Source organism: Crocodylus siamensis, chromosome 1, assembly GCF_052110815.1.
Source record: "Crocodylus siamensis isolate JL-2025a chromosome 1, ASM5211081v1, whole genome shotgun sequence".
Taxonomy (NCBI): domain Eukaryota; kingdom Metazoa; phylum Chordata; order Crocodylia; family Crocodylidae; genus Crocodylus; species Crocodylus siamensis.
Genome location: NC_143395.1, coordinates 196,791,172 through 196,812,947, shown reverse-complemented (window position 1 = coordinate 196,812,947; position 21,776 = coordinate 196,791,172). Strand labels below are relative to the sequence as shown.

The following is a 21,776-nucleotide window of genomic DNA, read 5'->3' as shown; positions in this document are numbered from 1 at the left end:
CAAGAGTAGTCACTTGTGACTATGTGTGAAACCCCCTCAGCTAGTCGATATTGTAATAAGCAAAAATGGTAGCATCACTCCATTATTCAGAAAAGCCAACAGCATGCTTGTCCCTTAGGCTACAGCATTCATTAAGAAAAGCTTACTGGGCTGAAAGCTGGAAACAGATGATAACGGGATATGATTTTCATATTTAATGCATTCCTTGGAAGAGTATGTGTGCTGCAGATTGATAGAAGAATCAACTGCTACTTTACTAAAAGACTTTCTAGTTTGCCCTATAGCTACCGATGGAATCATTCAGCCAAGAAATTAACTTTTTCTCCTTTTACCTGCTTTATATATCTGCTAAGCAGGCTGCCTGGCTGCCAGTAAATGTTATTATGCAGTTAACTGTTTGGTATTTAAGACTCTTATCAGAAAAGAAACAGAGGCCACACTATTTTGTTTTTATAGTAGGAAGAAGGTTTTCGTTTTTCTTTCTTCAGTGCATTAGCAGGCGCTAATCTGAGTTTATAGGAAGTTTTCCCCCCATAGATTAAAAAGTTAAAAACCTTGAATTTAGAGTATTCTTTAAACTGTAATATATAAAGCAATGAACCCCAGCAACCTTGACCTATATAAGCAGGCCTTCAGCAATACATGAATTACTTTCTGTCAAGATGTATATGAAAAAGTATAAAGTTAGAATTTGGAAATACTGAAATTTTATATTTTTAATTTTAAAAACATTTGGCTTAAAATCGTTTTCTTGGGAGCCACAGTTTCTAAGCTATAGAAAACAATTATGTTGCATTGCTGTTCTTGTTGCATAAATACCGGGAAAACACTGTTGTTGTGGTGCCTGAATACATGGTTTTTATTGAAAAATATTGACACATTTTGTTTAATACTAGGAATTCTACTCTGCCCCCACATTTTGTCAACTTATCGTATACTAAAATTATAGCTTAAAATTGGGAAAGATTTTTTTTTCTTTTTGAAAAGCAAAGATTGCGCACTGTGATGGCTAGAGCATAGCTAGAGCCTATTAGTACAAATTAAAATAGACTATTGTAATTCTGATTTTTAAGGTTTTTATAACTCAGCTCTTTTTAATTTGGCACAGTTTTTAAGACTAATTGTGCGTATCTTTCCTCTTTCTAAGTTTACTTGAAATCTTTATATAGCAGAATTAAACAGAACGTGAAATTCATTCTGCTGATGCAATATCATCAGCACCACTGAAGTCTTGCAATGGGATGGTGCAACGGTTGCTGGTATATTGGCCACACTGTCTTGCTTTATGGAAGGTGGCTGGCACAGAAGATGGTGCTGTTTGTTGGAGGATCTAGGGAATCTGCCTTTACATGTATCTCACAACCTTAAATACCCACATAAGTTTTGCAGAAGCCTATGGAAACAATGTCAACTTACATGCTGAAGTGGCCGCCAGCGGGCAGCTACATTAGAGCATTGGACACTGACCCAAGATGAGAAATAAATATCCAAAAAAAACCAAAACAAAACTAATTTTACCTCTGCTGCATATGTAATGTGCATTTATTGGATGATATGGCTTGCATCTCAGCTGATGCCTTTTGGATCACCTAGAATGACAGTGAAAATACAGTGGTGTCAAAAGTGATAGCCTAATCCTACACTGCTTTTGATTTTCCATACAGGTTTTGCTTGGTTGAGTATTACAGGATCATAGGTGGTATAGCATTATTTTTGTACAAAAAAATCAAAGAAGAGAAGGAACGCATTTGTTCAAGTCTTGCAAAAACTGTAAAGCAAGTGGTTGCAATTTAGACCAGCATCTCCAATTGTGATAATGTCTAATTTTGTTTTAATCCAGTTGTATCTAATTTTAAATTCATTCCCTAAATTATGTGCACTTATTTCTTACCTGTTGTTTTTTTTATTTGAATAAAGTATACCGTTGGGACGTCATGGAGAAGTAAACATCACGGCTCACTGAATAATCTGGAAAATGCAGCAAGGAGGGATCACTCTATTAATTAATGTGTTCAAAAAGGCTTATTTAGAAGCTTAGGGATGATGAAGCAGGATACAAAAGGAAAGTGTATGAATGTCCTGTTTGTTTCACAGACTTACTTGAGAAAATGTACTTGGAAGTAGAGACTTAACAAATATTTTTAGGCAATATTTTCTTGCACGTTTGAGTAAAAGAAAAAACAAATCTCTTAACTAAAAACAATGTTTACAAATGTTACTTAATTTGCTGTTAATGACCCCAGCTCTTGACTAAATCCCAATCCCAGTCTAAATGGTGATGGATTGTGGACTTCAGAGCTTAGTAAAACTGGAGTAAAGGCATAGGGAAGACTTAATATATTAGAACTGCAGTAGCACTTTCCCCTCAGAGGCTTCCATGTTACTTTCTGATGACAGAAAACCAACTAATACATATTTCAGTGTTTTTATAACTATGTTGTCAACTAGCAACTTTTTCATAGTATTTGTATTGGCATGATTATTTTCTTGATTTTTATTGTGGTTCCCCCCCCCCCCCTCACTAAAAGGTGCTTATATGATGGAGGAGTGGAATGGGACTTGGGTTCTGTCTTTGGAAGTGGGGGATAGCATCTGGCCCTCAACATATTTTGTTTTTTTTAGTAGACTAGCATGTGGCTATCTATGTCTTTATTAAGTCATAGGAAATGTATCTGTTTTATTTAATTTTTCCAATCTTAAGTATATCAGCTGCTTTCTTGATATGTCATACAACATATTTTTAGGGAATCCACACATTTCTTCCCTAGCTAGTAGGGGGGTTTTTTGTTGCTGATAAAATAAAATAGACAAAATCCATTCCCTCGATCCCTATGATGATATGGGGAATCTGTCTGTGTACAGCTATGAATTTTGATTGATATTGGGGGCCTCTCTATGTATATCTCTGTCAGACTGCAAACTCCTTTTGAATGAGGGACTTATCACCTGCTTCTCTTATCTTTTATACCTTCATGTTGGACTGAAATTCCAAAAGCCGGGGTGCACACAAAGGTAAAAATAAAGGGTCATTAATCTTGATGGTCCTCTCATCACACAGAAGTCCCTAGGGTGAACAGTTGTCTGCTGCCCAGGGCAAGCCATTTTTTTTCAAGTCTGAACTCCAGGAGATAGCTAAACTGGAGATCACTTAGCAGGGGACATTGATCATTTGATAAGGCAGATCATGGGGTCAGCTGACAAGGGGGACTGGAGGTTATTAAAAAGAAGATATCTCTGTTCTAGTCAGTCAGTGCAATCTGTACTGACTGTAGAGGTCAGTGGGAGAGGGAAAACTTGGGCAGGAAGAGAGAAGGGAACTGGCTGTTCAGGAAGGAGAGAGATTCCATATTCCAAAAGAAAGGCCATGTGCTGGAGGGCATGGGAGGAGGTGGCTTTTGGGCTTAGACTTTGACCTATGCCCAAGGCTGCCTTGAGAGGGATGACAAGGCTGAGGAAGAGACATGTGCTGGCAATATTTTATTTTGTCTAGATGTGTATATTTCTTTTGGTAGTTAAGGTGAAGAGTAATTGCTTGTGTAGCCCTTAACAATTCTGGCTCTCTCACTTTCAACTATTGCCCATAATACTGGAGCTCTGGGAAAGGGTTTATTTGGTGGAATGTCATAGGGCTTGTAGTTGTGGCTGTAGGGCTTAAGATGATTGGGCCACAGGCTCTTATTTCAATGAAGAAGGGGCAACAGAAAAGTTATGAAAAAGTGTAGCCAGAGAGGAACAAGAGACTGACTGGAGCCTGCTAGGACCCAAATGGCAGCAGGGGAAGTCTCAGCAGGGCTGTGGCATCCACATAAAGTACTTCTTATCTGTCCATAAAATAAACAAGGAAAACTTTGTTTTGAATTTTCTTCCTTGGAATATTCCTTTTCAACAGCAGTAGCTCTGGCTTTCCTTTGCACATACTAGTTAGGTGCTTGATATTGTTTCCTAGCTTCCAGTCCATACATACAACATTTTAGTTTGTACTTAGCCTTATGTATTTAAAAACAGTTAGTGTGCTCCCAACATATCAAGATGTCTTACCCTTTTAAGCTCTTTTTGCTTTGGAAGGAGTGTTTTGCTCACAAAGCCCTGCTCTCTGCCATTCAACTCTCAAAACGTTTCCATAAGCCTGACATTAATGTATGAGTTGGCTTGTCTTTGATCATTTCAATTTGTTGTTTGACATGATGCATCATTGATTGGGTTTTAGCTATCTGTCAGACCACTGAGGGTTCCAAGCAGAGAGTACTGTTGGGGTTCCTGGCATTATGTTTGACTTGTTAAATGTGCCAATCAGAGCTCCCAGGGGGAAGTGCTGATACACTGTCAAAAGACAGATTAATCTAAAGTTCCTGGTGGGAAGTGCTCCTTGGAAACAGTGTGTGGAGTTAGGTCTGCTTGCTGGTGTAGTGAAGCCAGAACTCAGACACTTCTTACTGTTTCCTTGGGGCACCTTGGAGATACTTCATGATACTCAGTGATTGATAAGAGATGTCAGGGTGTAATTTGTGAAGTGCTTAGGACTTCATGCTTTTGACTGCCTCAGAAAGTCTAAGAACTGGCTAACCCGCACCATTGAATGCTTCAGGAAGCTACTGGGTTGACTTTCAAAGGCTCCTCATCCTCAAGCTCGTGAAGGATCCCAGTGAACAGGTGCTTGAAGGTCCAGCACGTATATTTTCACCGTTCAGGCCACTGGCTGTTACCCTATTAGAGGTACTTTGGACCTAGAAAACAGTACAGATGAAGAACTGCATTAATTATGGTCTTGTTGACATGCCCTGCAGGTGCAGCACCACAAATACTCCGTTGTGATGCCAAAATTCTGAATAAGCTTGGCTGCAGGGGCTCTTTGCTGTGGTGTGCTCTGGCTTCATCAGTCTGGTGTTGATCTTGGGTGTCTGTGCCATCAACCTTGTCAATAAGAGGCGTCACTACACCAAACAGCTGAGACTTCAGCCACTGTTGTCACTAAAGCTCAAGATGAAGAGTAGTGATTAGCAGTAGTGTTTCAGAGATGCACGCTATCCTTGTGCTGGCACTGTCCAGCCCTTAGGGTGTTCAGTGCTAACAATGTTTAGCAATGCACTGAATAACATCTCTTTCACTGCTGCACATATTTTTGTGAGTCTTTGTACCACTGTGCTTTTGGTTTTTAAACCATTCTGTAGGTCTCTGTTTCAAGGATTCCATCTCTATGACAGTTGAATCCATTATAATCCCCTTCTTTTCCATGGAAAGTGAGAACTTTGATTTGAGCACCATTTCTTCTAAGTGTAGTGCCATGGCAGCTCTGTATTCAAAGTTTTATCATTCATAATTGGTATCCTTCCTAAGCCAAGAGGGTTCCTTTGGAAGAGTACTGGGCATCTTTGGGTTTGCAAATACTTTGTGACATTTAAGTCTCTTCTCAAGACATTGCTCTGTATTATAGAAGCTTTCTGTCTTTAGATGCTTTGGGAGCCATGTTCATTGGGTTTGTGCATTGTAGACAGGGCAATTTCTAAAAACTTTTGAGCAGTGAAGCGTCTTACTTTATAGAAAATAGAACACCTTTAGTGACAGTACTGCCTCACATACACTTTCTTCCATAACTTAATCACATTGATGTATAACTGCTATTTTGTTTTTATGTCCTTTTGTGAAGGGTCAATGTCTAGTGACAACAGAGATAATAGTCATCAGCAGAGGTTCCCTAACAGGCAGAGCAGAGCAGAGAAACTCCAGGTTCTGCAATTCTGTTCTAGCTAGCTGGAGTGATGTGTTGGGATGTGTCGATGAAACCTACTGAGCACCATGGGACTCTGAGATACTGAGCATTCAGGAAGCATAACAGATCTCAGTGCTGACCAGGAAATCTCATGGCCATCTTCCCAGTAGTGATTTGCTGGGAATTAAAGCCAATCTGTAGAGCTAAAGATTGGCTGGAGTTGTAGCTGAGGTGATTCAACTGCTGTACTGGTTACTTAGTACCAGAGCTGAGACCATGTATCCTCACTGTATAACAGGTGAGCTCTGATGAATTAGGAAAGTGGAAAATTTATCCTTGTTAAAGGAAAAGTGCTTTAAGGGCACTAATTTGTATATTTGTCTCTTGGGAAAGAATGGAAAGAACTCAGTTAAAGCATAAATCTGTATCAACTGAATGATAGAATGGATAAGTGCATTTGTTCTTTACATTTGAAGAGGTTTGGCTTCAAATCCACCTTACCTACCGGGTAGAACTGTGGGAAATTCTATAGCTGATTTGGTAGTGTTGGAGTGATCTTATGGTAGTGATGGTCCAGGAAATAGGACTTCTTCAGGTCACCTGAAGAAAAATTCACGAACTGTCTAAGTCTATCCCAAGCATGTGGTTGATCCAGTAAAAGATAGCCATAAAAAATCTTGCCTCTTGTATAACTGATTTTATAACTTTTTGTCAATATTCTAGCCAGATCGGTTTTCCTAATTTTTTACCCCTGTTCTCTTTCATTTTAGATTGCTGCCTGGTGAAAAATTATATTTGGACTAAGCTTTATGTTTCAAATTCTAACTCCTGTAGTGCAAAACCAGGCAGAGAGTTTCTTACATTTATAAAGGGGTTTGCTAGGAACTATTTTTTGCAAAGCTGCATGTTATATCTTATTAAATTCTTTTTGTTTTGGAACATAAAATCCAGGAGCTACTAAATCCATAAAACATATCCTGGGTACATTTGAAACCAGAAAATCTGAGACCCAAAGGATAAGTAGGAAACTGAAAAAGTAAGTGATGGAATACATTGTAAACTTAATCTTAGTAAGGTTACCTGGCTTTCTAGAAATAACTCAGTTTATGAAGTTAATGGATTTTCTTTTGTTTGTGCTAAAAACTGGGCTTTAGTGGGAGTTTTTGCCACATATACTAGATGAAGTAAATTGAAGAATCTTTTACATAGAGGTGGTAGCTGGACCCCCAAAAGAACACTCAGACGGTAAGGGTAGAGGAGAAGGAGGAGGTAGCAGTGCCACTCTGAAATGTTGTTGTGCTTGAAGTTTTTAAGGTTTTACTAGGACCCTAACTTTATTGTGACATCAGCCCACTAGTTTTGGTGCATTGTGTGTATACTGACTCTGTCCTCCTTTTACTGCAGTAGTCACTCTAAACAAATCTTTCAGTATATTTATTAAGTAAACGAAGAGAACCAAAAGAGAAATGTTAAGGTACTTGAAACTAGAAATTAAATAGTTGTTATTTGTTTTTTAAAAAGTTTTAAGTCTTTCAGAAGACAAAAATGTAATTAAAAAGTCTCTTTCTGGTACCAGTAAAATCTTTCAGGGTGAGGAGGAGTTGATCTACTGGTAGATCTTTTGTTTTAGCTCAACTGTTGCTCCTACTTGTTTAAACAAATATAGCAAACACACAGGAGGAAGTAAAGAAAGGGGATCAAAGAAAGAAGATGACTCTGGCATCTCTAATGCTTGCTTTGTTAATGTATTGTTAGCAGTGCATGATGTATAGTCAACTCAGTATGGAACAAGTGTGCTTTAACTTCTCCAAGGAAGCTCATTCACTCAGTTTAGCTTGTCTAAGTAGGGCTCTCTACACTGTTCAGCCTTTGGTACTTATCACAGTGATGATATAGAATTCAGCTGATTTTTAAGAACTGACCATACAATGCTAAATGAGAGGTAGGAAAGAATAAGAATGGAAAAAGAATGTGTCAAGCAGAAGAGGTGGTAATAGTTGTCTTAAAACTTATATCCACGGAGGTGTTCAGGATTGATAAGTGGGCAGTAGTAAGGCTGTCTAATTCTTTTTTCATTCTAGTCTAAACATTTTTTTCAAAATCAGAAAATGGTGTCCTAGTGTGGGAATAGTAAATCTCTGAATGTTGTGGCAGTGACCATGATCATACTAATTAGTACTCTCTGAGACCCACAAGTTCATCACTACCCTTCTTAATCTTCCTTTGCTCATCATGCTCTCCCTTTTGAAAGTAATGTTCAAAAGATCAGGCAACCGTATTCTTTTTAATTTAACCAATGAAAACAGTTCTCAGTGATTCCTAAATATGTACTGTTTTGTATTTGAATGTCTTGGCTTGTTGCCAGAACAAATGTATAGCTTTATTGGGATTCCTAGTTGAGCTGTTTTCTAAAACTTATTGTTATTTTTACAGTTTATTATTTGCCTTCCTTTTACCTATTTTGGCTTGGCTTCAGAACAGGGAAAAGAACTGCAAGCCTTGGCATGCAACAGCTCCGTCCTGGTAATACAGAAATGTTCATATTGGATTAAACCGGGGTGAGCAGTTATTTGGGCTTGGGGGCACATAGAGAGTTTTGATGAGCTGTGGTGGGCTGGGTCAACACTTCCCCCCACCCTTCCTCTCACCTCCCCACAACAACTCACCAAGACTCCCTATGTGGGATGGAGCTGCAGTTGGGTGGGGAGTGGGATGGGCAGGTGAGTATGGGATCATAGGGTAAAGTCATGAGGTAGTAACAGTGTGGGGCTGGTGCCCCGGGAAGGGCTGTAGTCTGCTTCCTGCACACCCCTGCCCCGTGGGCAGAGTGTGAGGGGGGGTCTTTTGTGTGTGGGGATGGTGGGGGGGTGGCATGTGTGGGGCGGGTGGGGGAGGGCTGTCTGGACATAGGTCCTGGGAGCTGGCCAGGGTGAGGGAAGGAAGGGGGCAGGGGGCTTGTGTAGCAGAGCTTGCCTAGGTGGTGTGGTCTGTGGCTGTCCCTGTGGTGCTCCCCATGGGGCTGAGCCCCGCCCAGTGCAGCCTGCACCATGCTCCAGCCCATGCCTGCCAGCCTGGCCCTGGCCCGCACCCACAGCTTACCAACAGGGCTGCTCCTGATTGTGGCTGCAGCCACCCAGGTGCTGCTTGGCTCCCCTCACTCCATGGGTGGCAGCTTCTCCTTCTGTTGCGCTGCTTCAGGTGGGGAGGAAGCTTCAGAGGGGCGACTCCTGCCCCAGCACGTGGGGCTCTGGCTTCGGGTCCCAGCTATCTTCCACCCACTGCCCACCTGGTATGGGCAGCCATGTGGGTGGGAGGCAGCCTGGAGCTGGAGGCCCGTGCACTGGGGCAGGAGCCACCTGGCTGAAGCTTCCTCCTTCCTTGTAGGAAGAGGAGCCACTGATGGAGATGAGGGGAGCCAAGCAGCACCTGGGCAGCTGCACTGGGAGCTGCCCTGTCAGTAAGCTGTGCATGCTCGCCTGGATCGGGGCCAGCGGGCATGGGCAGGAACACAGTACTGGCTGCCCTCAGTGGGGCACAGCCCCATGTAGAGCACTGCTGGGGCAGCTGTGGGCCAGAACTGGTCAATTGGTGGGAGCCTCCTGTGGGCCACATCCAATCAGTTGGTGGGCCGGATCTGGCCTGTGGGCCATATTTTGTCCACCCGTGGATTAGACCAAAGGTCCCTCTAGTCTAGTGTGGTACTGATCACAGTGGCAAATAGATGTTTTAGAAAATTGTGTAAAATTGCCGCATGGGTCAGTTAGGTCAGGTTTTCTTGAGAGAAGCTTCTTTTTATCTCCACTAAATTGTGTTTGGCTTATACCCCTAAAGCAGGTGGTTTTGTGAATTGCAGAAACCAACCAGAGTATTAAAATTGTTATGAGAGCTACTTGTCTACAAATATCAGCTTACTCCTTTGTGAAAAGTTTACTTGCACAACACCAAACGCTGCTCTGGTCTTATTGTCTGGAGAGGATGATGCCCATCACTTTCCCTTAACCACAACATCAAAAATGGTTCCTTTAGAACAAGATTGAAATGGATTGGTGCGAGAATATTAAGTATCTTGTATCATAGAATCATAGAAGGGCTTGAAGGGACCTGTAGAGATCATCTAGTTCAATTCCTATGGACAAAAGATTTTTGGTATCTAGGCTAGCAGTCTAGCAGCATTCAGAAATGCACTTTTTCAAATGACATTTTGCATTAGGGGTCTCCAGTGTTGCAGATTTTCTGAATATAAGGCAATGGGGAAGAAATGGTTAAACTAGTCCACTTCATGCAAGCTTTGTTTAAAGCATTATTTCAACAGAAGCTTTACTGCCATTCAGTAGAAATACTGTTCATTAAGGTAAATGTAATGAAGATGCTTGTTAGCAGTTAAAGTTGTTTTGTTGTGAACAGTAGGTAATGCCACTTGATGATAACAGTAGCATTGTCCATAGAGTTAGAGAGAGTAGGGCTGGAAGGGACATCCAGAGGTCCTGTCCAAACCATCCTATACAAACCATAGATGCTAGAAAGGATTTTGGCCAAAATTTACAGTGACTCTTTGTTAGAAGGATCTGAATCCCATCATGCCTAGAAATATCATTAAGAGGATGAACTGAGGAAATAGAAAGGCTGTGTATTAAAGCAGCAGATGCTGGTAAGACCTCCATTAACTTTTCCTCTGTAGAAATCAGAAGAATAAAAAGGTTTTATCACTGAATCTTTTAAATTTTAAGATTTTATATTTGTTTGCCAATATTTTTCTCTTGGCATAGTTAGCTTTGGCTTGGATATTGCAAGGTATTGATTATCTCTGGTGAGATGCTGGGAGATTTCATCTCCTACTAGGCTCCTCTGGAAATGGAGAGTACTGAATACCAAGCAGGAAGCACTCAGCATCTGGCAGGAATTGGGCCATTTACTCTGTTATGAATTTCATAAAATAAATGAACAAAGAAAATGTGTTTTGTGTGCAGTAACATAACATAGTCAAATTTATTTAAATTATATAATGTTTGCTCTTCAAAAACTGACTTGTGATCTTTTAGAAACTCAATTTACAACATGAAATTCATTCTTAAACCATCTCAACCTCTATTTTTCAGAAGCTGCTGGTTGCAAGACAGACAGGAATTAACACCGGGACAGCCATGTCAAGAGGATTGTATCATCCAGCAACAATCTTTATGGGCCGCCAAATGTCAGCCATCTCAAGCATTGAAGATTTCAGTACACAGCAGAAATCTTCCCAGCCCACAAAGAGCTTTTCAATTTCTGACCCACATTCATGCAGACAGGCAGTACAGAGCAGTAATATGACAGACAGCTGTGTAGTACAAACTAATAGTGATATACAGTGCTTAAATAAGTCTGACAAAATAGATGGGAAGACATATCTCCCGATAGGTGAGAAAATGCCAGTCACATCCAGTATATCATCTGAGAATGGAGGAACTCACTTCATAGAGACAGAAAGCAATACAAATAATGGCAATAGTAATTTAGTAGAAAGCAAAAAATCTGCTCAACTCAACTCCCTGTTACATGAAAGATTAAGTCCAGAGAACAGAACTGCTGATTTTAAGAATGACAGTTGTAGCAGATCAGTAGAGGAAGTATTGGCAGCTGAGCACTTTGTAGCAAAGGAGGAAAGATCTAAACAGCAACGCCCATTGGTATCTCCTCCCAAACATATTGTTTCTGCAAATGAACATCCAAGAGAAGGTTTTCCAGGTATGATGTTGTTTATGTATGCTGGCCTTGCTATATGTTGTTTTTTTTCATCCACCCAGATGTTTAAAGTGCACCCATTATCACAGGATCTGAGTAATTCCCCAAATGCAGAGGAACCCTACATTTTTTCAGCAGCAAAAGGGGGAAAGCTATGGAGTGGCTTTGCAGGAGGCGCCTGCAGCTGTCTTATGCTATGGAGAAAGCAGTAAAGTCTAGTGGACAGGGTGCTGGACTAGTAGTTCAGGAGACATGGATTCTTTTCCTAGCCCTGCTACTGACTAGTAGTATTTCCTGAGCAAGGCACTTTTTCCCCCATGCTTTTTGTAATGCCTTGTACTTGATGGCTAGAAATGGACATCACCAAAAAAACGGATCAGCTGTACTGGGATGTACCTTGGCACAGTTGGTCTGCTTCATTGAGTAAAATGCATGTTGCCCATTGTCCCATCCATTGATCTTGCAGGACAATGGGCAGCATATTCCCTACTTCCAGAGATGGGCCCTCAGCAATCTTCAGGATTCCCAGAGATTGCTAGGGACATGTCTCTGAAAGCAGGGAAAGCCAGGGCATTCTGATGTGGTCCTGGGCCTAGGGCTGCCAATCACTGCTATAAACATTTTATGGCACTGCAGATGTGATGAAAGATGACGGCCACGTCCATCCTACATTTGTCTTGTCTATTTATATTGTAAGCTATGTGATGCAGGGACTTCCTTTTGCAATCTGTTTGTACAGTGTTTAGCACAATGAAGCTTGGATCTTGGTTGACACTTCTGTAATACAAATGGGAATTGTAATGTTGAACCCTCTCCTAGTGTGTCTCAGCATTGCAACTCAGAGATGGGTAGATGCTGACGCTGAGCTAGTGAAGCCTTAATTCTCCATGTGGGGATCATGGAGAGGTACCTGTTGGCTGTGGCAGCAAAATAGCTCTCCATCAGTTTCACCTCAGCTGCTTAACAGTGGAAAGGGCTTATTCCCACATACTTTCTTGGATCCTCTGCATAAAGCCTTTTTTCCTTGGACTTAGTGTTGGGTTTGGAGCAGTGGGTGTCCCTTGTTCTCCTGTGCAGTGATGCATAGTTCTGCCTGAGAGCGATTGGGCTAAACTGTCCCTGTTAGCCATGCAGGTAGCTGGAGTTAAATGCTAATCAGATGACCTAGTTCACTGGATTACGAATCACACAATTGTTCATTGGGAATTTAGTGGTGAGCTTGATACATGAGAAATAATCTAATCCAGGGCTGTCTAGCTTGTAAGTGGCTGGGAACTGCATGCCCTGCAGGCTGCATGTATGGGGGTAATGGCCCCCTGAGCTGCATAGATGCCCCCTCCTCCCCCCCACTGCAGTAGGTGCCTACACCTCCCCCTGCTGCCTGGGCCTCCCTCTACTACAGCACAAGCCCATGCAGCGCCCCCCCCCGCCCCCCCTCCAGTGCTACAACAACCCTGCATTGATATTCCCCTTCTTTCCTCCTCCATTGCTGCACTGCACCACAAAGCCTTGACCTTACCCAAAGTGCCCTGTGCCATGTTGCACCATCACCTGGGTTGGGTGCAGAATATGAAAGCCAGAGGAGGGATGGAGGAGCCCAGCCATCCTGGCTGCTGTTGCAGCCACAGTGATAAGGAAATAATGGCCAGGTGAGAGCCCAGGGGCCAAAACTTAACCCTCTGTGGCCCACAGGCCTTCAGTTGAACACCTCTGGTCTAATCCAACTAGTAATCCCTCTGCTAACAGTCTGAATTCAAAATTTCTAAGGTTTTCCTTGAGAGTATGTGGGGGGGGATCAAGTTTGCTGATGCATAGCTTTGTCTGTATTGGTGGAAAGGTCTTTCTTCCCTCCCAGTACAAGGTCCTGGAAAAGATGTGGTGGAATAAATTGGAGGTGAAATAGTCTACCGTATTCAGATCTAGTAGTTCTGTCCTCAGAGCTGACACTCTCTTGTTTTCTCCAGTTCCAGTTATCTTTTCTCAAGCAAAGAAGCAAAGGTTAGAATCCAGGCCTCTTGACAGATTTGAAACCAGGAGCAAAAAAAAAGGAACAGGCCTCTGAGATTTAGCCTTACTAGCCTTGTGGATGTTTTAACCACCAGTTGCCATTTGTTTTCTTGAATGTGGCCTTCCTAGTGGCCATAATTTTAGCTGCTAGGAAACTTTGCGAATCCAAGAGTGTCACAGACTGAGGCTGTATATTGTATCTCCCATTTAGAATTTGTTGAGACCATATGTTTGTTTTGGCTCATGTTGTCCAGGTCAGGGCATTTGTCTTCCCAGGGCAGTGCATGGGAAACTCAGTCCTTTGGCTCAGATCCTTAGGCATTTTATTCATTCCAGGGTCCTGAGTAGACAAAAAGAGGTGGAGGGGGTAGAGGATATAGGTTCTTTCTGGAGCCTGATTTATGCTGCAGTCCATTTCAGTATCCTCTGAACAATCGGCAGTAACTCTCTAAAGCATTAGTTTGAAGCCTGGCAGACTTCTTTGTAGGGAACTTGCAGGGTGTACAAAAGTGGGAGCAAAATTTGTCCTTCATTGCCAGACTCTCAGGTAGCAGAGGTCTGCTCCCCCGTTGAACTGGACTTCTTTCCTTTTAAAATCTCTCTCCAGCCTTGACCCACCTTGCAGGTCCATAGTAATTCTTGAACTCATTCTTATTTGATGTGGGGTCTTTACAAAGACATTTTTTCCTCTCATAAGGTTAAGATGATCTTACTGTCATGTCCATATCTACAATTTAAGGTAGTATCAAAGTTTCATCTTAAACGGTGTAATAATATTTTACTTTGAAAGGTATGCTTGACCTCTGCCTATGGCTAAATTTTGTTTCCCCCAGAAAGTTTATGGAAAATAATTCATCCAGTTTTGAGATAAGGAGAATGAAAGGTCAGTAGAGTTATTTTTCTGACTTATTTTTCAGACCATTTGAAAAAATATTTTAGTGCCTTAGGAGTTTGGCATAGCAGTCTGAATTTGCAGAGGAAGAATGCTGAGGGCAGAGAGTCACCTTTTGCCTTTCTGGTGAATATTCATCCAGAATTGACTACAGGTTCATCTCTAAACACAGTGTTCATACTACCTGTCAGTTGTTTGTGAGACGTGTTCTTTACCAGTATAGTTATACTGTTGTCAAAAATTATATCCCAGTATAGTTCAATTGTACATAAATGGTTGTGAGCTGTATTGCTGGAAGGTCCCATTATAGCAGTACTAACCAATAGTCTGTCAGGAATGACAGGGGGCAGGCTGGGACAGAGTACTGCCACCCACTACCCCACACTGCCGCCGTCTCCTCGGGGAGGGGTGAGCTTGCTCCTCCATCCCCCTCAGCCAGCACCCCATGCCGCCGCTGCCTGCAGGGAGCAGGGCCACTCTTTCCCTGCTGTTATGGTGGTGCACTGCCTCCTGTCCGGAACGCTTTTGCAGCACTCTGATTGTTTCAGACAACCAATCAGAGTGTGAATAAAGCGTTATGGACAGACAGACAGACTAAGGCTTTTATAATATTAGAATAACTGTACACTATGTATAATAGAAGTTGTTCCAGTGTGGTTGAAGAAGTACAGCTTTACACCAAAGTCTAAGTAATAACATTGGGGAACTGCCATTTGTGCATGTGAAGGTGAATTCACTATAGGCCTACTCATTTCTTGAATATTTCTTACCCAGTTGAGAAACTTGCTTTGTGTACATATGATCCATATTGTTTTTTTCTATCAAAATATCCTTTTGCTCTGGAAAATAATTTCCAGCACTCTTCTCCTGTCCAGTGTACTACTTGCTGGCTAAGAATGTCTGTTCCCTTGTAACAGCCTGATGCACTTACTATAGTCTTTAATGGAGTTATTCGTTGAGCTCAAATAGTAAAGATCAATAACTCAAGAACAGTTTGTTCTGTTTTCTTAAGACCTTCCAGAAATATTTTCCTCTGCCTTCCACTAAATATGACAACTCTCAGGTCATACCAGTTTTCCAAGCCATATAACAATTGCTAAATGGAGGTTTGTATAATCAAAACTGATGGCAATTATAACAATGGAGGGAGAACCCTCCCATTCCACCTCCCCACATCCTCCCTTCCCAAAGTAATGGAATGATCATACAATTTTTGTGGCAAAACCTGGCCGCATCATCAGCTATTCCTGTTGGCAGCTTATTCTCTTTGGCATCCTGTTGCATCTTTTCTTGTGGCTTTCTGTACCTGCCTCCTTCAGGATTTTATTTCTCATTTTCTTTCCTTGGTCTTTGACATATTTACTACTTGTTGATTTCAGGGAAAGACTGCCATGTTTTTTGACTTGGAAAAACAAAACACCAACTTGGCTTACATTAGCCTTAGGGCTCTGTGATGCAGCTTTGGCAGAGTACCCATTCTCTTCTCTCTGCTTTCATAAGAAATGTTGAGGTAGGCAACATGATTAGAAAGCGGTTAATTTAATTTTTGAACATAATAGCTGTACCTTAAGGGAAATATACATTTTGATTCAAAATTAACATAAACCTTTTGTCAAATGCTGCCATAACCACCTCAAATGGCCAGAGGAGGGATGGGGGGATGCCTTTTGTTTTTCTCCTGCCAAACCCACATTACAAAGTAAAACGGTTAATGTAATCCAGGTCTGAATTATGTAGATGGGAGTTGTCTTGTCCCAGCTCTCATAAGTTTGATTTTTTCATGCTGCAAACTATGGGGAGTTGATTAAGATGCTGGCTCTGCCGTGTGTACCACAACTGAGCATATGTTATGCTCTGAATGGTAGCTCTTTGTGCACATTGTGACTTAAAGCAGTTTTTTCAATTGATACTTTGCTGCTATTTGGTAATGTTACTGTAAAATGTGTAAAGGCAACATTTAGTAGAAGTTATGACTTGTATTTACTCATGTCAGGAATACTGAACTCCTCCCCCCCCCCCGCAAAAATGAGATGTCTTTATTTATAGCTAGTGCTGCTTTTCTTAAATCAATGTTAATTCCATGCAACATGTTGCACAGTGAACAGAGAGGTGGAAACTGTTGCATTTTGTAGCATAAACAAGACCTTATGAACATTCTGGTGAATTCAGACCTACATTTTACTGTAGTCAGTTTTGCAGGAATTTGAGAATTTTTATGTCAATATTTGTTAATTCCAAAATCACTTGATATCTTCCTTCTCTTGAAATTCTAAAAGTACACCAGAAAAGGAAAATGTATGTAGAGCTTATTTACTTGTGTTCATGAAGCTTCATGACCAGTAAGGGAAGGCAGCTAATGTGTAAAACTTCCATGCCTGCAGGCAGAGATCTCTGTTCCTGCGTGGATTAGAAGCCACAGACAGCAGCTGCCTTTTCTTCCAGCATGCTGCTCCCTCCCCAAGACAGTTTTTCAGGCCTTTCTCCTCCATTATCTCTGAGAGGAGACTTGGGGCAGTAGGGTTGTCTCCATCTCTGTGGCTATTTTGAATTCTGGAGGATTTCTGTACTTGCAGCCCAGAGGGCAGCAGCATGAAACCAGATGAAGGGCTCTGGGAAGCACTGGAGTATCTCCAGGTTGGCCAGAAAAGCACAGTGAGGGTGTTTCCATTAGGACAATCCCTGTAAACACAGCAGCACTAGTGAGCATTTCTGTGGGGTGGGATGCAGGTCACAGGAAAGTTTCTCAAAACAGCAGAGAAAGACTGGACCATAGGAAAAGTGTCTGTGGGGTTAAGAGTAAGTATAGTATGTCAAGGGTAACCTAGTTACCGTAAATGTACATGTGTGGAGCTGGAAAAGAAATTGTTGTCTTTGAAAATGTATGAGATTTCAAAGCATTTTCCTCTTCTGCATTGGAACACAACTGAGCCAGAAAGGCTATCCTAGGCCTAAGCATCTGAGGATCATCTACAAACCTGTCATTTCAACAGATTGACATTTTCCAAAAACTGGAGTCAAAATTGAAACTTTTTATGAACAGAACTATGTGCATGCTTTCTAGAAGTGGATTCTTGGGCTGTCGTCCACATGTTCACGGATGTTTGGTTTCCCAGAGACAAGTAGTGGTGGTGCACCTTGCACTGCTGCTACTTGTCCCCAGGGAACTCTCTGAACTGGGCCCAGCAGCCTTACCTGGGGTCCTGGGGGCCTCCTGGGGCTGCAGCAGTGGCAATTCTGTCAAACAGAGCCGTGCCAGCAGCTGCAGTGTGACTCTGGGTTGCCCAGCTCTGGTTTTGAGTGGTGTGCACTGCTCTGATTTATTTTATTTTTTTTTCCCCCATGGGTTTTTTTTGACCTCTGGATAACCAGGGGCCAAAAATATCCTTGGTTTAAAAAAAGCAGAGCAGCACATGCATGGGCAGCACTCGCTTGCCACTCAGAGAACATCTGAATGTGAGGATATGATTGCAGCACTACATACCACATGGCCATGCTCAGCTGGATTCAGCCTTAGTGTCTTAGCTGCATGTGATTATCAGTTGGGAAGCCATTCTCTCTTCAAGAAAACTTTTTGGATCTTGGAGAGTCTGTCATTAAAATAAGCTTTGATTTAGTGGTACATTGGCCTTTTGGCTAAGATCAAGTTCACGTATAGTTTGTGTTCTTAGCAGTAAATATAGGGGAAAATACTGGGCTTTGTCCATTTCTGATTAATTGAGTTTCCCCATATTTACTTCCAGGGTTATAAACTGCTTGTTTGATGGGTTACTGGAAAGAAGGGTTAACGTCTTTTTAAAGTATCTTTAAGAGAGCTGTATGCAGTGTTTCATGGAAAAGATTGCCTACTGTCTACTTGGCAGATTGAAATAAACCAGTGATTCTAGCCATATGCTTCAGCATGGTCTTCTGCTGGTTGGTAATGGGTACTCCTAATTGCATGAGCTTTTGGACCCTGGTCTCTAGCTGGCTGATCCTTCAGTCCTCGGTGAATACCAGCTCACTTCTATTCAAGAATCAATCATCTTCTCCTCTTCCCCCTCCCCCCCGCCCCCCAAAAAAAGATATAAATGCTCTGCCTCCCCACTACTGCAGTTTAACTGTGTGCTGGTCAATTGTTGTAGTACATTTAATGCTAGGCTTTGTCTCACTACTGTTAGATGCATCTTTATGCTTTCCCCTCCCGTATAGTAGGGTGGCAGAGGACTGAGGTTTAATCCCCAGTATGCCCCAGAACAAGCAATAGTGCCTTAAGGAACAACGAGACTCCAGCTAGTTTGGCAACTGGCTGCAATCAGGTTCCCTACTTTCTAGCTGAGTAAATTATGTTCTGTTGGGAAGGCTATTTTTGATACCTCCCCACCAAGCAGAAGCACCAAGCCTCCTAACCTCCCCCTTCCCCTTCCCCTGTACCTCTGTTGAGCAGCATGAAGGTGAGTGCATTTGTACATTGTGGAAAATCTGGATTTCTATCAGTCACAGTCAGTTCCTGTTTTTGAAAGGTCATCTGTGCAAGCATTACGAGTAGCACCTTTTGGAGAATTAGAGTTTATTTTTTGGAAATCAGTGGCATTCATAGTTTCTAGGGTCGGAAGGGACCTGAGCAGATCATCTAGTCCGACCCCCTGCCATGGCAGGAAAGAATACTGGGGTCAAACGACCCCAGCAAGATGTTCATCTAACATCCTCTTAAACACCCCCAGGGTAGGAGCCCGCACCACTTCTCTTGGAAGCTGGTTCCAGACCCTAGCCGCCCTGACCGTGAAGTAGCGCCTCCTGATATCTAACCTAAACCTACCCTCTGCCAGCTTGTGACCGTTATTCCTGGTCACTCCTGGTGGTGCTCGGGGGAACAGTGATTCCCCCAATGCCCACTGATCCCCCCTGACTAGTTTATAACAGGCCACAAGATCCCCCCTCAGCCTTCTCTTTTGGAGGCTGAACAGGTTCAGGTCCCATAGCCTCTCCTCATAGGGCCTGACCTGCTGCCCCCTGATCATACGAGTGGCCCTCCTCTAGATGCTGTCGACATCCCTCTTGAAGTGTGGCGCCCAGAACTGGACGCAGTACTCCAACTGTGGCCTGACCAGTGCCGCATAGAGGGGGAGGATCACCTCCTTGGATCTGCTTGAGATGCATCTGTGGATGCATGACAAGGTGCGGTTGGCCTTCCTAACTGCCTCCCCACACTGCTGGCCCATGTTCATCTTGGAGTCAATGATGACCCTAAGATCCTTTTCCGCCTCCATGCTGACAAGAGGGGAGTTCCCTAACCTGTAGGTATGGTGCCGGTTGTTCCTCCCAAGGTGCATCACCTTGCACTTGTCTGAGTTGAAACCCATCCTATTCTCATCCGCCCACCCTTGTAACCTGTCTAGGTCTGATTGTAGTCTGTTGCATCCTTCCAGTGTGCCCACGTCTCCCCACATCTTAGTGTCATCAGCAAATTTGAACAGGGTGCTTTTTACCCCCTTGTCCAAATCACTGATGAAGATGTTGAACAGTGCGGGCCTGAGGACCAAGCCCTGGGGGACCCCACTGCCCATGTCCTTCCAGGTTGAGAAGGACCCATCCACTACCCCCCTCTGGGTGCGGCCCTCCAGCCAGTTGGCGATCCATTTTACTGTGTGGATGTCTACACCACAGCCCCCCAGTTTCTTAATGAGAACGGGGTGAGAGACAGTGTCAAAAGCCTTCCGGAAGTCCAGGAAGACTATATCCACTGCTACCCCTGCATCTAATGATCTGGTGATCTGATCGTAAAAGGCCACCAGGTTGGTCTGACGGGACCTGCCACTGATGAACCTGTGTTGGTTGCCCCTAAGCATGCAGTCCCCTGTTGGCCCCTCCTGGATGTGTGCCAGCATAATTTTCTCAAAACAGCTTGCCTAGGATCGAGGTAAGACTAACTGGCCTGTAGTTTCCCAGGTACTCCTTCCTGTCTTTTTTGAAGATGGGAACCACGTTGGTCCTCTTCCAGTCCTCCGGTACCTCACCAGAGTACCACGAGTGCTCATAAAGCCGTGCCAGGGGACTTGCAATGACCTCAGCCAGTTCCTTTAAAACTCTAGGGTGGAGATCATCCAGAGCAGCTGACTTGAATATGTGCAGCCCCTCCAGAAGCTCCCTAACTAAATCCTCACTAACCCATGGCCCAGGTGTGCCTCCCCTGGGGCCCGAGGGGGGCCAGCAGGGAGGTGGCTGTTCTGGTCCCTACTTAGGAAGACAGAGGCAAAAAAATCGTTAAACATGTTAGCTTTGCCGTCTGGTGTGACAACCAAATTTCCCAACACGTCCTGCAAGGGCCCCACATTACCCAGGACCTTCTTTTTACCCCCTATGTATTTAAAAAAGGACTTCTTATTGTCCTTAATCTGGGAAGCTAGTCCCAGTTTCATCTCTGCCTTGGCCTTCCTAACTACCCCCCTACATCCCCGAGCAACTACAGAATAGTCCTCCCTGGTGATGACCCCTTCTTTCCATTGGGTGTAAGCCTCCTTTTTAGCAAGGAGACATTCCCGGATACTTTTAGTGAGCCGTGGAGGCTTGTGTGCTCTCCTGCTCCCTTTGATCCTCATTGGGATTACCTTCCTTTGGGCTTGGAGCATCGTCTCCTTAAGGAGCGACCACTCTCCTTGGACACCTGGGACATTCACGTGAGAATAATTCATATTCCCCTTCAGCAAGTGGATTTTCCAAGCCTTGTCTGACTGTCATAGTGTGACCTATGATTTAAGGACAAAATCAAGTACGGTGCTCAAACTTAGTCCCTTCTCTCTATATCTGATCACAGCAAAACGAGTGATCTGTGAGTAGGTCGTGTTGCCTATTGAGAGCAGTTTGCATTGCTCTGTAAGACCTCTCTACAAGACTTAAGTACCATATTGGTAGGTTTCAGACAGTTGCATCCATCTCACTATGCCAGAATGTTGATGGAACAAATGGAAAATGGGTGTTCCTAGGGGAATCCTGAAAAAAAATTGCATAAATGGCAGATGATTTATAATGTATGAATGACATGTTTCTTGTGAAGTAGGTGAAAGTGTTAAACAGCATCTATGCCCCATTGCAGTACTGTTGCATATATTTTGTTGCAATAGTGTTAATATGCTGGTAATACTTGTCACTTTTTATTTCAGATTCAGATCATAATACAGGTAACCTGTGGCCCACTGGAGACGTACAGGAGCTGGAGAATGAAAGTTTAGATACCAGCAGTGACCTCACAGTTTCTGTGAGTGAAGAGGATCAAATAATAAACACGGCTGACCAACTAGATAGCTTAGGAGATGTGGATAGCAAGATGGCTTTAAAATCTGTTAACTTGAAAAAAGAAAAAGGAATCCAACCCACAGAAGACCATTTTTCTTTGCAGACTGGTGCCACAGATGATGATCCTTCTGCTAATTCAACAATGCAGTAAGCCATTATGTGTTTTCTGACCATACTTTA

The 21,776-nt window shown here is 42.9% G+C and overlaps 1 protein-coding gene across 4 annotated transcripts in view; it reads left to right on the top strand.

The window, feature by feature from the left end:
* The window catches only part of KIZ (kizuna centrosomal protein), a 124,267-nt gene that overhangs the window by 34,583 nt on the left and 67,908 nt on the right, over positions 1–21,776 (top strand). For all 4 annotated transcript variants that reach the window (XM_090051932.1, XM_090051941.1, XM_090051956.1 and 1 more), the window contains 2 exons: positions 10,804–11,431; positions 21,464–21,743. In XM_090051932.1, coding sequence (XP_089908058.1) covers positions 10,804–11,431; positions 21,464–21,743 — 908 coding nt within the window. The remainder of the gene's footprint in view (positions 1–10,803; positions 11,432–21,463; positions 21,744–21,776) is intronic.